Raw genomic sequence first — 13,910 nt, forward strand, 5'->3', positions numbered from 1 at the left:
ATAATGCGCATCGGCTTGTTTGTATACATTCACAGCTGATTCAACGCGTCACGTCGTAAAAAATATCGTACAAACATCGGGACGATTATCTTGGCCATACACACGCGCTCTTCTCTCTCTCTCTCTCTCTCTCTCTCTCTGTCTTATTGTTGACATATTTTGTTCGCACGGATGCTTGAATATCGTCACGCTACATACGTCGCAACTATTTCCATTAGAACTTTTCACAATTATTTCTCCAAACTTCTATGGCTTAACTCTCAAGTTTGCATAGATTAATTTCTACAACGTAACGAAAAAAACAATCTATTATTCGTAATGACTGCGTAATAGGAAAAACAAGGATGGGCGAAAATTAAATCTGAATCAATTAAACGTATACTTTATTCATTATATGCCCGATATTCTCTTTATTCAAATTACGTCGTGAAAGTCTTCTATTTTTTTTCTTCTGCTGGACGCACGTGAGCGAGATTCCATCCTCAGACGTACGTACCAATGACAATCGCCGATCAACGATCAATTATTTCTCTGAAACGTAACTAAGGAGCCTTTTCATTATTGTATCGGTGCGATCGATCGCGTACAATCGACAATTTGATCGCTTCGCGCTCGCGAGGAATGGCGGGAGGAGGGAGGAGAGTTCTCCGCCAGAGAGAATTGCAGCGCGCGATGTCCTTGCGTGTGCGGGAGTCTCGGATGCGACAATTTATACACGCGACTCGATCGAACGTGGCGTTGTGGCGCTTGAACCTGTTGGACAACGGTTTTGTGTACATTTACAGCTGACTGCAGACTATCAGCTGACTGCGCGCGACGGAATCGCCGCTTCGTGCCGCGCGCGCCTGCTCCGCTTTCCTTCCTCATCTCCCTGTTGCACACGTATTCCTTTATTCGTATTTCTGTTAAAATTTCGATAAATTCTTCCTCCTCCCAAACCAATATCAACGACATCTGCGCATTTGCATCGAGCCAGAAGATTGCAGAATTTTCTGCAATCTTCCTTCTTTCACTGTCCGAGAACCACGCCACGCCTTTTTTTCTTGCCGCTTTATTCCCTCCTTCTCTCACGTTCTTCAACAACGTTTTTCCTTGTTGCCACAGCAATGTATTTTTCCAAATTACTCGATTACTTGAGCTCGTCACAGTTCTTTGTATTACATTTGTTCGAGCGTTACCGTATATATTCTAGGAAATATACGAAATTAAATTGCTGCTTCATTTGAACCACTTTGCATCTTTCATCATCTTCTCCGGATATATTTTTCGATCTGATTTAAATCGAAAACGATAATCTGGTCGAAGCTCTCTAGAATTTCCCGTGTCGACTCGATCCATCTTCTTATCCTTGCGCCGTAATCAGTGCGTTACGATCGCGAGGGCAATGGCTCCCGTTGTCCACTCGATCCTCGTTTGTAATGTAGCTAATGCGGGGTGAAGGGTGAATCTTACAACGACTCGGGTAAATTCTCTTGTATAGAAGGCGGTTTATAAATAACTTAGGGGGCTTTGCCCCCTACTTCGGTCCTCGGTCGTCAACCCCTCGCTCACTTCTCTTCGATCCGTCTGAGGCCATAGGAATCGTCTTTTCTCAAAAGCATCAATCCCTGCCGCCGATTTTTTTATGTTTCACAAGAACAATTGTTTTTCTCGTTCATACCATTACATCGGATCGTTCAACGAAATTTGATACGGTTCAGTACATCCGACGAAGAGTTGAAAAAGTGAATTGCGAATATGGAGTAAAATGATTTCTTCAACGAAGTTGAAGCTTTTAGTTTTTCATCCGCGAAGTCGAGCGAGGCTTAGTCTCGTTGCAAGCCGTCGGGGCAATTGTCGTCACGCATATTCGCGCGATAAGAATAAAAAAGACGCCGTTGCGACTGCAATAAGTAGCAATGACCTTGACTAGTGTATTGACTCGAAAGTCCCGTCTCCCTTTGTTCTCGAACGTCCCGTTAGGAAACCCGTTCCCAAACGTTTTCGTTCTCTTCTCACTTCGTGAGTCGAGTCAGTCGCCGGTAAGGATAGGATCGAATTTAATATGCGCTCGTGTGAATCCGAGCAAATTCCGATACTTGACTCCGGCACTTCCGTTCAATGGAGTTGAATTACCGCTTACAAAGACTAACTACCTCGTTCGCTTGTAATTCGAACGAGCCAATTTTCGAACATGAAGAAAAGGAACAAATAAGTCGTATGACGTTCGAAGATGCATTCGCGTGAATGTCGGGGGAAAAAAAAATCGAATCCCCCCGCGAAATCAGTTTCGATTCAGTTAGTAGGCATCTCGCGACAAGATGATTGTGATTAGCATTTACTAAGTGTCTGGCATCCGTTCTTCAAAAAAAAAAAAAGAAAAGAAAAGAAAAGGATAAGCGAAGTACGCGTCTATCCGTCCCGCATACAGAAAAAGCCTCTATCTCGAACGATTCATAATAACGTCCTTGTCTCTTTGTTTGAACGCGCGCCAGCACGTGGTGGGCACATATCAGTCGATACGCAGCAGTACATCGATGCAATTACCTTTGTTTTGAAAGCATACGTTGCTTTCCTTTCGCTCGTCATTTCCGCGACTGTCGTCGTGCACTCCTTGTTGCTAGTCCATTTTTTTTGCTGCAAATGAAAGAGATAAACGAAAATCTAATTATACTCGTTGATTTAAAATAAGTTTTGCACACGAAAATGTTTTGTTTGCATAAAATTACCGTGATACATCCATCCGCGCTGTATTAATTTTTTTGGTGTCCTAATTATTTCGATTTAGGTATCATCGTTAATGCAATTTACAGAGGAGCACTAAGAAATTCATCGCGCAATTCACGAGGTGCGATCGATATGCTGTCGGCACGAAACGCGTGTATTGCAGCGTGCTATAACAGTGCTTCCCGAACCAATGTCAAATCGTTACTGTAAATATTATACCTGCTCACCTTTACGATATGAATAACATATTTGATTAGACTCATATTCATGATACTCGCGTTCGACATATAACGAAATGTAAAATTATACATAAACATAATTGAATGTACGTCATTAAATTCTGCGGTACAATTTCTTTATGATATACGTATACCTAAAAGAGATTCTCTTTCTCGTTTACGCGCGGTTAACTGGCCTGTGTGTACGGCAGAAAGAAAAAATATAATAATACTCTCGCGTTGATCCCGTTACAGCGAGAATCGATACGAAATGAAAATCGACGTTGCATAGCGTTTTTTTTTTTAGCCTTTAACGTAATCTTCTTGCCTTACAGGTGTCCCCGAACCGGCGCTGTCTGAACCAGCTCAACAGCTGATCGGAGCACGAAGCGGTGGTGAACGGGGCTACTATCGCACCACCACCCCGCGTTTCGGAGAAATTCAGTCTCGTGTCATCTAGGTAAAAAAAAATAAAGAAAAGTCTCGTAATTCTCTTGGCGAAGAAAGAGATCTATATTCTTCATCTGACACGAGGAGAATAGCAGCAAGGGCGAAGTGTGTTTTCGCTCGCTTGGACACGCCATCATGGTGAAAACTTTTCAAGCGTATCTACCTTCCTGTCACCGCACTTACTCGTGCATTCACTGCCGTGCTCATCTCGCCAATCACGACGAACTCATCTCTAAGGTAAGCCGTACCTCGAGATCGAATTTCTAAATCTTTCAGCTAAATCTTTTTTTTTCGTGTTCTTTTTTGACTGAAGATTCCTAATTATTGCGAATACGATGGATCATATGAACATTGAAGAAACTTTTCAACGGATTTAGCTAATCTATATTAACGAATATATTTCAAAGTTTGATACAAGACAAGATTTTATGATTTTTTTTTATAACATTATTTATATTCTTATTTTTTATAACAATCTGATATATCTATAGTAATTAATCAAATAGTTGTTATGGGACTATTTTAAAAGATTTCTTTTAATTAGTTTTTCCGTTTTAATTTACATATTATGGATATTCGAGTGGTATGCGAAACGATTGTAAGATCGAAATGTTCTATCGACTATGACTATTACTATCGATTATATTTTGATAAATAGTGATAGGCTAATTTCAAAAGAATCTATTATAGCACATATAAAATTTTACGCTCCGAATGGAAACATAAATAGTTCCATAATAACTAATAATAGAAACTAACTCGATGTCTCTTTTTATGTACATTGATGATATAAATTTTATCTGTTTTGCATTTTCAGTCCTTCCAGGGCAGTCAAGGTCGTGCCTATCTCTTTAATTCTGTGTAAGTATAATTAATATGATGAAAATAGAACTACTTTGAGATCTTTGGCATTGGCTATCTCTTTATAACACATATGCATACAGGATGTCCTAGAACTCTATTTTTATTTTTTTAATTTTAATTAATATAATTTTTTTATTAAAACAGAACTTATCATTTTACTCATTTTTCCTTAAAATTTGAATCGATATTTTTTTTGTTTTCTATATTTAACATCTTTATATATGTATGTTTTATTTTAATATAATTATTACACACAATAGGAAAACACTACTATAAAGATAAATGAAAAATAAGGTTTCTATGTTCCATTTTATCTTACAAATTTAATTTTTTAATTATTTAATTTGAAAATTAAATCACTAATTTCTCCTTGTTTTACAGTTCTGTAATAAACATAAACGAAATTGAAATAAATACTCTTCTTTACTTTCTAATGTTTTAGTAATAATTGTTTTAGTAATAATTTGGGGATATTCTTTGTGTGTTTTGTGTGTCGACATCGATTGATACGTACATATATATATGTAATGCAGAACACATACGACAGAAATGGAAAAATGATAATTATGTTACGTAGGGTGAACGTAGGTTGCGGCCCCGCGGAGGAGCGAGTTCTGTTAACTGGGTTGCACGCTGTCGCTGATATCTATTGCGAGTGCTGCAAAACCACCTTAGGATGGAAATATGTTAGTTATCCGTTATCTTAAATTAGTCATAAATAAAGAAAAATTGTATGATGTTTACGGTGTTAATAATTGTCTACTGATATTTTTTAGGAGCATGCATTTGAGTCAAGTCAGAAATATAAGGAAGGAAAATTTATAATCGAACTTGCACATATGATCAAGGAGAATGGATGGGAATGAAAAGCAGAGGGAAATAGAAGAGTTCCCTGTGCCTCTCATCAAACTTTTCCTGATGACGCCTACAACGTTGTTCTAATTGCAATGTACGGCCCCTCTCTATTCGAACCACCAACGAAAGTCTGTGATTTCATTTGTGATTTATAATCTTAGTAATCTTCGTTTCGGACAATTCAAACACAACATCGGTTTGCTTCTGATCAAATCGAGCAAGCAAAGGTATCGCGGCGATCTGTATTCGTCGGTGGACACATCGCCAAGTATTGTAAAGAAATTATTTTTCAATGGAAGAAAAAAGTAGAGTAAGATGACAATGTCAAGTAACGGTGGAACATGACGATGAAGGTGCCATGGTGGAAATAGAAAAGCGAGATTGCTCGGTACGAGCAGTGGGGTGCCCCCCCTCCCTAATTTTGATTCATTATCTTTGTAGACATTGCGTGCAGTCGTGTGTCGACACTGAATGTGTTAAAAATTAAACGTGCGGGGCACCCCGACAATCAGTTTTATCTGTTTTACGCACCAGAACAGCGGAAGTGCCACAGACTTTGCTGGACTGATTGCCTGCCTGCCGCGTCTGTCATTGGAATTTCACTGCCGATATTCCTAATATTAATTAAGAATGCTACGCCGTATTTAGACGACGTAGTGGTAGTCCTAGTTTAGCATACATTATAGAGTACTAAAGCCTATATTACATAATTATAGGACTTTATGGATGTAGAAAATAGGAATGAATAAGAATAATGGAGGCAAGAGGAGAGGAAGAAAGGAAAAGAGAATTTGAGTGAATGAAAGTGAGAGAGAGAGGGGAGGGGGTGAGGGAGAAGGAGGATATAAAAGAAAAAGTCTGGTTAAATGTCACGTGTACATGTTTGGTTTTATGTTCATCATGCCTGCCAAACTGTCTGTTTGTTCAATCTGCCAGTTGCCACTGTTATTACAGTAGGATCGTATTGTAATATGTTTACGTTTTCATCGGCTGAAATAGAATGTGGCGTGATCGAAGTTTTTGTTGTAAAGTTTTGAAACTGCGCCTTCCTTGTGTGTACATGTGCGTGCGCGCGCGCGTGTGTTGTGTATGTGTGTGTGTGCACGCAATATATCTAAAATATAAAAAAAGGATGACTCGTTTTCTTGAATATCTCAATATCGTTCATAAATATTTTATAAGATCCAACTGTATTTACAGATTGTTAGTAATGACAGTCGCGATCCTATAAAAAGATAATTTCACTTAGGATTGAACTTTATCACCAAACTTTCGATTACACAAATTTGCAATCGAATATTTATAATAAAGTTGTCGCTTCTTCTACTACGTTGATACGTTTTTGTGCAATGTAGTCTTTGCGTGAGAAATTTTTCCTCGGAATATCAATTATAGAGGTTGTTTATATACGATGTATCATTTGTGCTATATTCCTTGACAAGTTCTTCCGTTGCTATCTTCTTGTTACGATTATTAAAAGATAGTTAAATAAAATTCATAAACGAGTGCGCTTATTAGAAAATCGGAGTTGCGTCTATGCATGATGCTTAACGATTGAACCGATGATTAAACAAATTGTATAAATTGTTGTTTAATGATATTGATCGTTAATTGTTTAATTAACAGGAAGGTAGCTTTATTGTGTTTATTGCATCAAGCGATAATCTGTTTATATTGTATAAAGTATTTTGAATGATATCAGTGACCTTTGTTAGCACTGTTTTCCACTAGAAAATTATATGTAGACAGATCATACGTTTAGCTTTCAAGTGCATACATATGAAAGTGCAGTGTATTTGTGCAGCGTATGTAGAAAAATGTTTGCCTATCTATCTGTTCGACAGATTGACCGACTGATCCCGAATGAATAAATGAATGAATGAACGAATAAATGAATGATTGTGTCGGCCTAATATTCACGCTGTCACTCAAAGAGTACTTTTTATATTAATGTGCCGATATCCTTATCCGCACTCACCTTTTCGGAACCTTGTTAAAATGTATCTATCAACACTAACTCTGTAGTATTCAGCCTCCACAACTTCCACTATCACAAGATTTTGCTTTGTAAAACGTGTTCTTAATAAAAGGAAAAAGAAGACACAAAATATTGAAGATAATTTGAACGTGTTGTCTAAATTTTATAAGATAATTATATAAATAATTATAATTATTTATAAGTATATAAATTTATATATATAAATTAAATATAAATTTTATAGATGTATAAATATTTTTAAAAAATATATAAATTTTCTTATTACATAAAATATTTCTCGATGAAAATAAAAAGATAAGTCAGTCAGCCTGAGTGCGGATATAGATGCGCAGTTTTTGGAAAAAAAAGATTATAAAGGAAACCTGAGAGAGGTAAGTTAGCACATTAATATTTCAGTCCGCTTTTAATTCTCGACATAATTTTTCTAATTTTTTTATTTTTTAGCCTACATATTGTTTACAAATAATTTATCATTGTTATCTTTAGCGTTTAATTTCAAATGGTGCCGCCTCATTACGCGCATGCGCTTTTCATTTTCAAAGTTGCCAACGCACGACGAGTGCGCTACTTGCGCTTCCACTAATATACATATGCATAAGTGCAATTGTGTATATACATGTATACATATGTATGGATGACAATGGATTCTGCCACGGTCATTTGATCGTTTCTTGTTAGCGTTAGGTTCTTATAATTGTTTTTTTTTTGTTCACTTTTTGTTTACTGTGAGCAAATTTTTATTCGTCGTTATTGTCTGTTAAACACAAAAGTTAAGCTAAGCACACTGCCTATTATTTTAGAATTAATGATGAAAAACGCAAAGGCCAAAAATTCAAGGTAATCGAAGTCGTGAAATTTTTAATGACAAGTATAAAACATTTTGTATATAATGACATTCGCTGATTACGGCAGTTTACTTTTATAAATTATCGAGATAAAGCGTTGTACGATTTACATTTTTTTTTTCACATTACAAATTGAATTATTGTATTATATTTAATTTATAAAATATAAACTTTTGCAGAACGTGCTCAGGACGTTTCAGCGATCACAGTGGATTGTTCGACGTTGTCGTTCGACCGATGCTACAACAGGGACATGAGGGAGAATTATGCAGTTGGTTGAAAGAAATGAGTTTGATTTGCACAGTTTCCAATTGTCCTCATGCTGATTGTAAAGGACGAAGTTTAATATGGAGCCCTGCGAGAATCGTAGACAAATATATTTGGTCTTGTCCTAATTGTATGAGAAAACAATCCATAAGAGAGAAGTCTTTCTTTTTTGGAATAAAGTGTGACCTGAAAATGTGCCTTCAACTGATACTAGGATGGTGTCAAAAAATTCCTTGTGACGTTACTGCTTCTTATTTAGGTTCTTATATTTATATAAATCTTTCATAACAATCAGGATGTTGTACAGCATTAAATGCATGTACATGTCATTGCAGATGTAAAGAAACATGTTGTTAAAAAGATATATGAGCGATGTGACGAAATTTCTGCAATCTATGTTAAAAAACATCCAGAGGATTGGTTATTAGGCGGTGAAGGTGCAATATTAATTGTGGATGAATTTCCTGGTGGTTATATGATGGAGCATCAGCCGGATATAAATTCTGTCAAGAAACGTAATAATAATTCACACACAATAATATGTGTCGCAGAAGCAAATGCCATACCACCTCGCGTATGGTTACATATGATTGAGGCTATACCAGAGGTAATATTTTAATGGAAATTATTTTAATTATAAGAAAAATATATCAATATTATTCTATTTAAACTAATTACCATTGTCTCATTACTTTAAATTATTTAAATTGTATAATTTTTGTAGCCACAAAAAATGGACAAACTACAAACGGGAGTCGATAAGAGTAACATGGTAAAAGAAGCTTTAAAGGAGATTACAAGGCATGCAATACCAGGAAATTATATAGTAGCAAATGATCGTGCTCGTTGCTGCAGTTATGAATCTTTACGGAATCTGAGGCAATACAAAATTGTCAGTGTCGAACAACTACAGAAATTCGATCCACCGGGTAAAAGTAAACTCCTCAACAATCTCGGTAATTACTTTCTTTAATGACATAATACATTTGTATGTTTATCTCTATGTATATGAATGGTTTTCGTGTAATTATTTTCTTCCTGTATTTTAAGAAACGATTTGGCAAAGTGCTATCGAAATATGTGAAGAAGTTCAAGAAGCTACTCATACATCGGGCCAACATATCATTGCTAGGCATTTGTGGAGACAAAAATTTGGTGCATCACCTTCTACCGCGTTTCAAGATATGTTGAATCATATTGCGGAATATTATCGATTTTCCTAAGGTTAGGCACAAATATCAAAATCTCTTTAGTATTACATTATTATTGCTGTCATATATGACAAAGTATTTTTCAAAATAATATATTATATTTCTTTATGACTATACATTTACAAAATGGATATCGAAAACCAGTTTAAATATTTCAGATTATATACAAGTTTTACATGTTGCCTTATTAGATTAAATATAAATATAAAGTTTGTATGTGGATATACAAATATTCCACAAAACTCATTTTTATTTGTAGATAGTAAAATATGAATTATATATGATTATATCATTAAGTCTTCCAAATATTATAAGATATTATTCGCTGCAAAATTAAACTCTTATAATGACTGTTGATATATTATAGAATTATATAATGAGGAAAGATGAGTTGGAATATGCTAAGAAAGCGAGGTACGCGATTGTGAAAAGTTAAATCTCAAAACATTTTATCTTTATAAAATTATCTTTAATAATGCTATCTTATCTTATCTTTAATAATGCTAATATTGGCAGAAACTATATATGTTAAAAGACTGACATTGACTCTATTAATAGAATAATAAAAAATGTAAAATTAAAGTAATTTTGAATCCAACAGAGCAATATTAGTGTAAATATGAAATTGTAATAATACGTATAGTAGCCACAGGATACTAAGTATTATCTTAGATGAACCTTTTGTTTTTCTTAATATCTTCAAAAATATTCAAAGACGCACAAAAAAAAATTAAATTTATAATATAACTTTATACATCTATATTTTTTACAGTACATTTCTCTATTTTTAAATTATATGTTGAAATTAAGTATTCTCTCTATCTTAAAGTTTCTTCTTAGCCTTCACACTTATGTAATTAATATAGTATGAGAAATCAAGATAGAAGATATTATACTATAATTTTGTATGATTATAAGATTACTCAATTGTCAATAGCAAGAGAGTAGTGTAAGTGGAGACAATTGCAGAAAAAAAAATTTAGAATAAAGGAATTTGTGTATTATTTTCATACACATGTTTGTTATATAACATAGCTTTATTGTTGGACATAATTTTATATCTATAAAAAATCAAGCAAATTTTGCAAGATTTACACTGTATAATCTGTTTACAATTTATCATATAAAATTATAAATAAAATTAAAAAAAATAAAAGTGTCATGCATTTTTTTATGTATTATTCATTTTTCCCCGAAAAAAATTTAAAAATATAGCTTATATATTATTTAAAAATTGAACATATTCAAATTTCATATTCAAATTTTTACTAATTAAATTTATAATTGATAATAAATAATAACAATTAAATAATAATTAAATAAGTTAAATAATTTATTCTTATCTGTTGAGAAAAAAATATTCTTATAATAGATAATAATACGAATTAAAATAAATGAAATTTATATACATATTTTACTATACTATTTATAATATTTATTAAAGTATATACTACAACAAAATGGTAAAAATTAAATTTGTAAAATTGTGAATTTACTTTTTAATTTGAATACATGTAAAATGAAACTAAAAAAAAATAGATCCATGAGGGGGCACCCGGGTTTGAACCGGGGACCTCTCGATCTGCAGTCGAATGCTCTACCACTGAGCTATACCCCCAATTGCGTACTGATCTTAGATACATACTTTTCTGTCTATAATTTCTTATATTTATCAAATATATAATTGAAAACAAGAATTTTTATTACATACACATTACATTTGAAGTAACAATTTTACCCTCGCAATAGTCATTATTTATTAAATGGATCTCTTTACTCGGAAGAATTGTTTTCAATCTTTATTTAAATAGCTGTTTTTTAATAATTAATTTTAATTTTATCTAAAACACGGAACTTGTAAAAAAATATAGCTTTTAACACAATAATTGTAATTTTTATTAATTAAAATATCATTGGTTTTTTATATTTCAATAATTTTTCAAGCTTTTCAAAAAACACTCTAAACTTGGTATTATTTAATTTTAAATAATAAACGTTTTAAATTAAAATTTAATAAATAAATCTTTTTTGCACTTGTTTGATAAAATAAATATGTTTTTGTTGACACATTTCCGAGACGCGGTGGTATCTAAGCAACCCTTACGTGAACTTGCTCGTACTAATGCAGAGCGTTCAGTGCGTTTCCCACCCTGTAAAGGTACGTTTCACCGTCGCCATAACGAGTCAACCTCGTGGCCGAACTAACATTTGACAATCAAACTTTGACTTTTGAAATCTGGCGCCAAAATAATGAATAAATAACAAAATTTAGTTGCGTAATTGTCATAATTTATATAACACACGAGGTAAGTACATCAAATACATATTGAATATTATACTATCGACTAAATTCTTGCATATTATTCCAATATATGACATCATATGAATGTCAACACATTTACAGCATTAATTATTCCTCAATTTTACATTATTCTATTTTTCATTTTAATTTATTCATTTAATTTTTTTCTTTTCAATGTTTTTATTTAATGTATATTTAAAACGATACGATTTTTCTTATTATTATAATTATGTAAATTTATGTTAATAAATTTTTAATTTTTGCTTGAAATATATAACTTATTAATTTGAAAAAATTTATAATCGATATTTATATACATAAATCGATTATAAATTTTCAATGTTGATAAAGTTTTTAAGAATACTGTTACAATGAATAAGCAATATGGTATAAGATCTCTCTTGAATAAAAATTAATTAATTATTTTTAATGTTCGATGAGACACGGTTTTTTTTTAATTATGCTCAAGTAAATGTTATGTAAATTTAGTTACTCTCACTTATCGAGAAAAGTTATAAAAAAAAAGAGAAATTATTTATAAATTATTAAATAAATTTCAATTTTTCATTTGCATGCTCTTTCCTACGATTGTATTAAAAAATATAAAGCATAAGAATGTGAATAAATATTGATTCATTTTGTTAACTTTTATAAGTAAACGCATGTAATAATGCACTGTGTTTCGATCGATTGCCGATTTGGATCTTGTAAACAATAAACACGTGTGATATGTCGAAGGTGCACGTAACGCGAAAAGGCGGAGATGTTACGGTTAAATATTGGCGATGCAATATCACGAAAAACGAAGGTCTCGGCGAATTATTAACGGAGCAATAACGGATCGATGTGCGGTATGGTGAATTAACGAAATAACGATTTTCAGTCATTGCCGCGTTACGGCGCGAGTTCGTTGCACGTATCTATGTATGTATGCACGTATGTATAGGTACATCTTTTGCGCGAGGCTATGAACTATACATGTATAATGAAATCTTACTTATTCTCACTTGCGTGGCTGCATCTAACCGACATAGAAGCAATTTTCCTTCGGCAGAAATGACGAAATATTTATTTCGTTAATTATAATAACTAAGGCGCAATAAGGCGTTTATTAATATTTTGAAGAAGATACATAGTTAACAAAATTTTGTTATTAATTTCAATCAGATTTTATTTATATTAATAAGATTTTAATGTGTTCAATCGTATTTGCGCAAAGGTACTCAGATTTAAGATAAGCCAGAGATATCTGAAAATGTAAGTTTAAGGTTTATTTATTTATTTATTTAAAATTGTTTACAAGTCGAGTTTTTGAAAATTATAATAAACTGCCCCTTTTATTGAACTTAATAAATTATTAAAATTAACAAATATAAAAAACATGATTAAGTAAGTTTCTTATACTGGACTGACATCCAATTAATTCGTCATCTCTTTGTAACAAATACTAATGTTAATACAACGTAAAATATAAGAATATTGTTTAAATGGATGTAGAAAAAGAATAACGACAGTTTTATTCTATCAATGCCTTCGGGTCAAAAGGGCACTGCATATCGCGACTTTTTAGTTAAATTAGTCCCTTGATATTAATGCGATAATAATAAAGGATGCGTTAATTCGGGAAGCTATACTATATTACCGCTATTTGTATCATTCTATCGTTGTTTTATCATATAATGAATGATAAAGATAGAATGACACAAATAGCGTTAATAGCGTCTCCCCGAACGCACCCTAAGTAATTTGCTTCCTGATGGCTCGTACGATCAAAGCGAGGTGAAGATTAGAATTTGACACGTGACGACCTTGCCGTGGTATCAGCCATTATGGTTCTTTATAGGTATTTCCCGTGTTGTGACCGTTGGTTTCTATGGTAGCGAGTGACCTGGTCAGTTCACCACGTGGTCAGTAACTGAACTTTGATTTAGAATCGAAAATTTGGGTCGTACCTTAATGAATGCTTATTTTAGGATGCGGAGCATCGTTACAGATTTTACGGCAACGTCGTCCTTCACGCGTGCAGATACATAAATCGATAGTTTCATTTTTACGACAGCTCCATTTATTATCGCAGCGTATTCCGAAACACTTGAAAATTTACTTATTCATCAACTTGTACACACACACACACACACACACACACACACACACACACACACACACACACACACACACACACACACACACACA

At 33.2% G+C, this 13,910-nt stretch overlaps 2 protein-coding genes and 1 non-coding gene across 4 annotated transcripts in view; 2 read left to right on the forward strand and 1 right to left on the reverse strand.

Moving 5' to 3' along the window:
• The window catches only part of LOC108754800 (protein yippee-like 1), an 8,884-nt gene extending 1,692 nt beyond the window's left edge, over positions 1 to 7,192 (forward strand). Inside the window, exons 2-6 of one of the 2 annotated variants that reach the window (XM_018497401.1) lie at positions 2,768 to 2,912; positions 3,260 to 3,611; positions 4,192 to 4,235; positions 4,816 to 4,924; positions 5,015 to 7,192. In XM_018497401.1, the coding sequence (XP_018352903.1) occupies positions 3,510 to 3,611; positions 4,192 to 4,235; positions 4,816 to 4,924; positions 5,015 to 5,104 (345 nt within the window). In that variant the 5' untranslated portion in view covers positions 2,768 to 2,912; positions 3,260 to 3,509 and the 3' untranslated portion in view covers positions 5,105 to 7,192. The remainder of the gene's footprint in view (positions 1 to 2,767; positions 2,913 to 3,259; positions 3,612 to 4,191; positions 4,236 to 4,815; positions 4,925 to 5,014) is intronic. The other variant, XM_018497400.1, reaches the window with a different exon arrangement.
• Positions 7,193 to 7,731: 539 nt separating this feature from the next.
• LOC108754679 lies at positions 7,732 to 9,461 on the forward strand. The gene is made up of 5 exons (XM_018497164.1): positions 7,732 to 7,929; positions 8,117 to 8,463; positions 8,540 to 8,811; positions 8,929 to 9,160; positions 9,255 to 9,461. Exons 1-5 carry the CDS (start codon positions 7,898 to 7,900, stop codon positions 9,425 to 9,427), a joined length of 1,056 nt encoding a protein of 351 aa, XP_018352666.1. The 5' UTR covers positions 7,732 to 7,897; the 3' UTR covers positions 9,428 to 9,461.
• Positions 9,462 to 10,961: 1,500 nt separating this feature from the next.
• Positions 10,962 to 11,033, reverse strand: Trnac-gca. Its single transcript has one exon. It is a non-coding gene; the product is annotated as a tRNA-Cys (tRNA).
• Positions 11,034 to 13,910: the final 2,877 nt, after the last annotated feature.

This window comes from Trachymyrmex septentrionalis, unplaced genomic scaffold, assembly GCF_001594115.1.
Source record: "Trachymyrmex septentrionalis isolate Tsep2-gDNA-1 unplaced genomic scaffold, Tsep1.0 scaffold80, whole genome shotgun sequence".
Lineage (NCBI taxonomy): Eukaryota > Metazoa > Arthropoda > Insecta > Hymenoptera > Formicidae > Trachymyrmex > Trachymyrmex septentrionalis.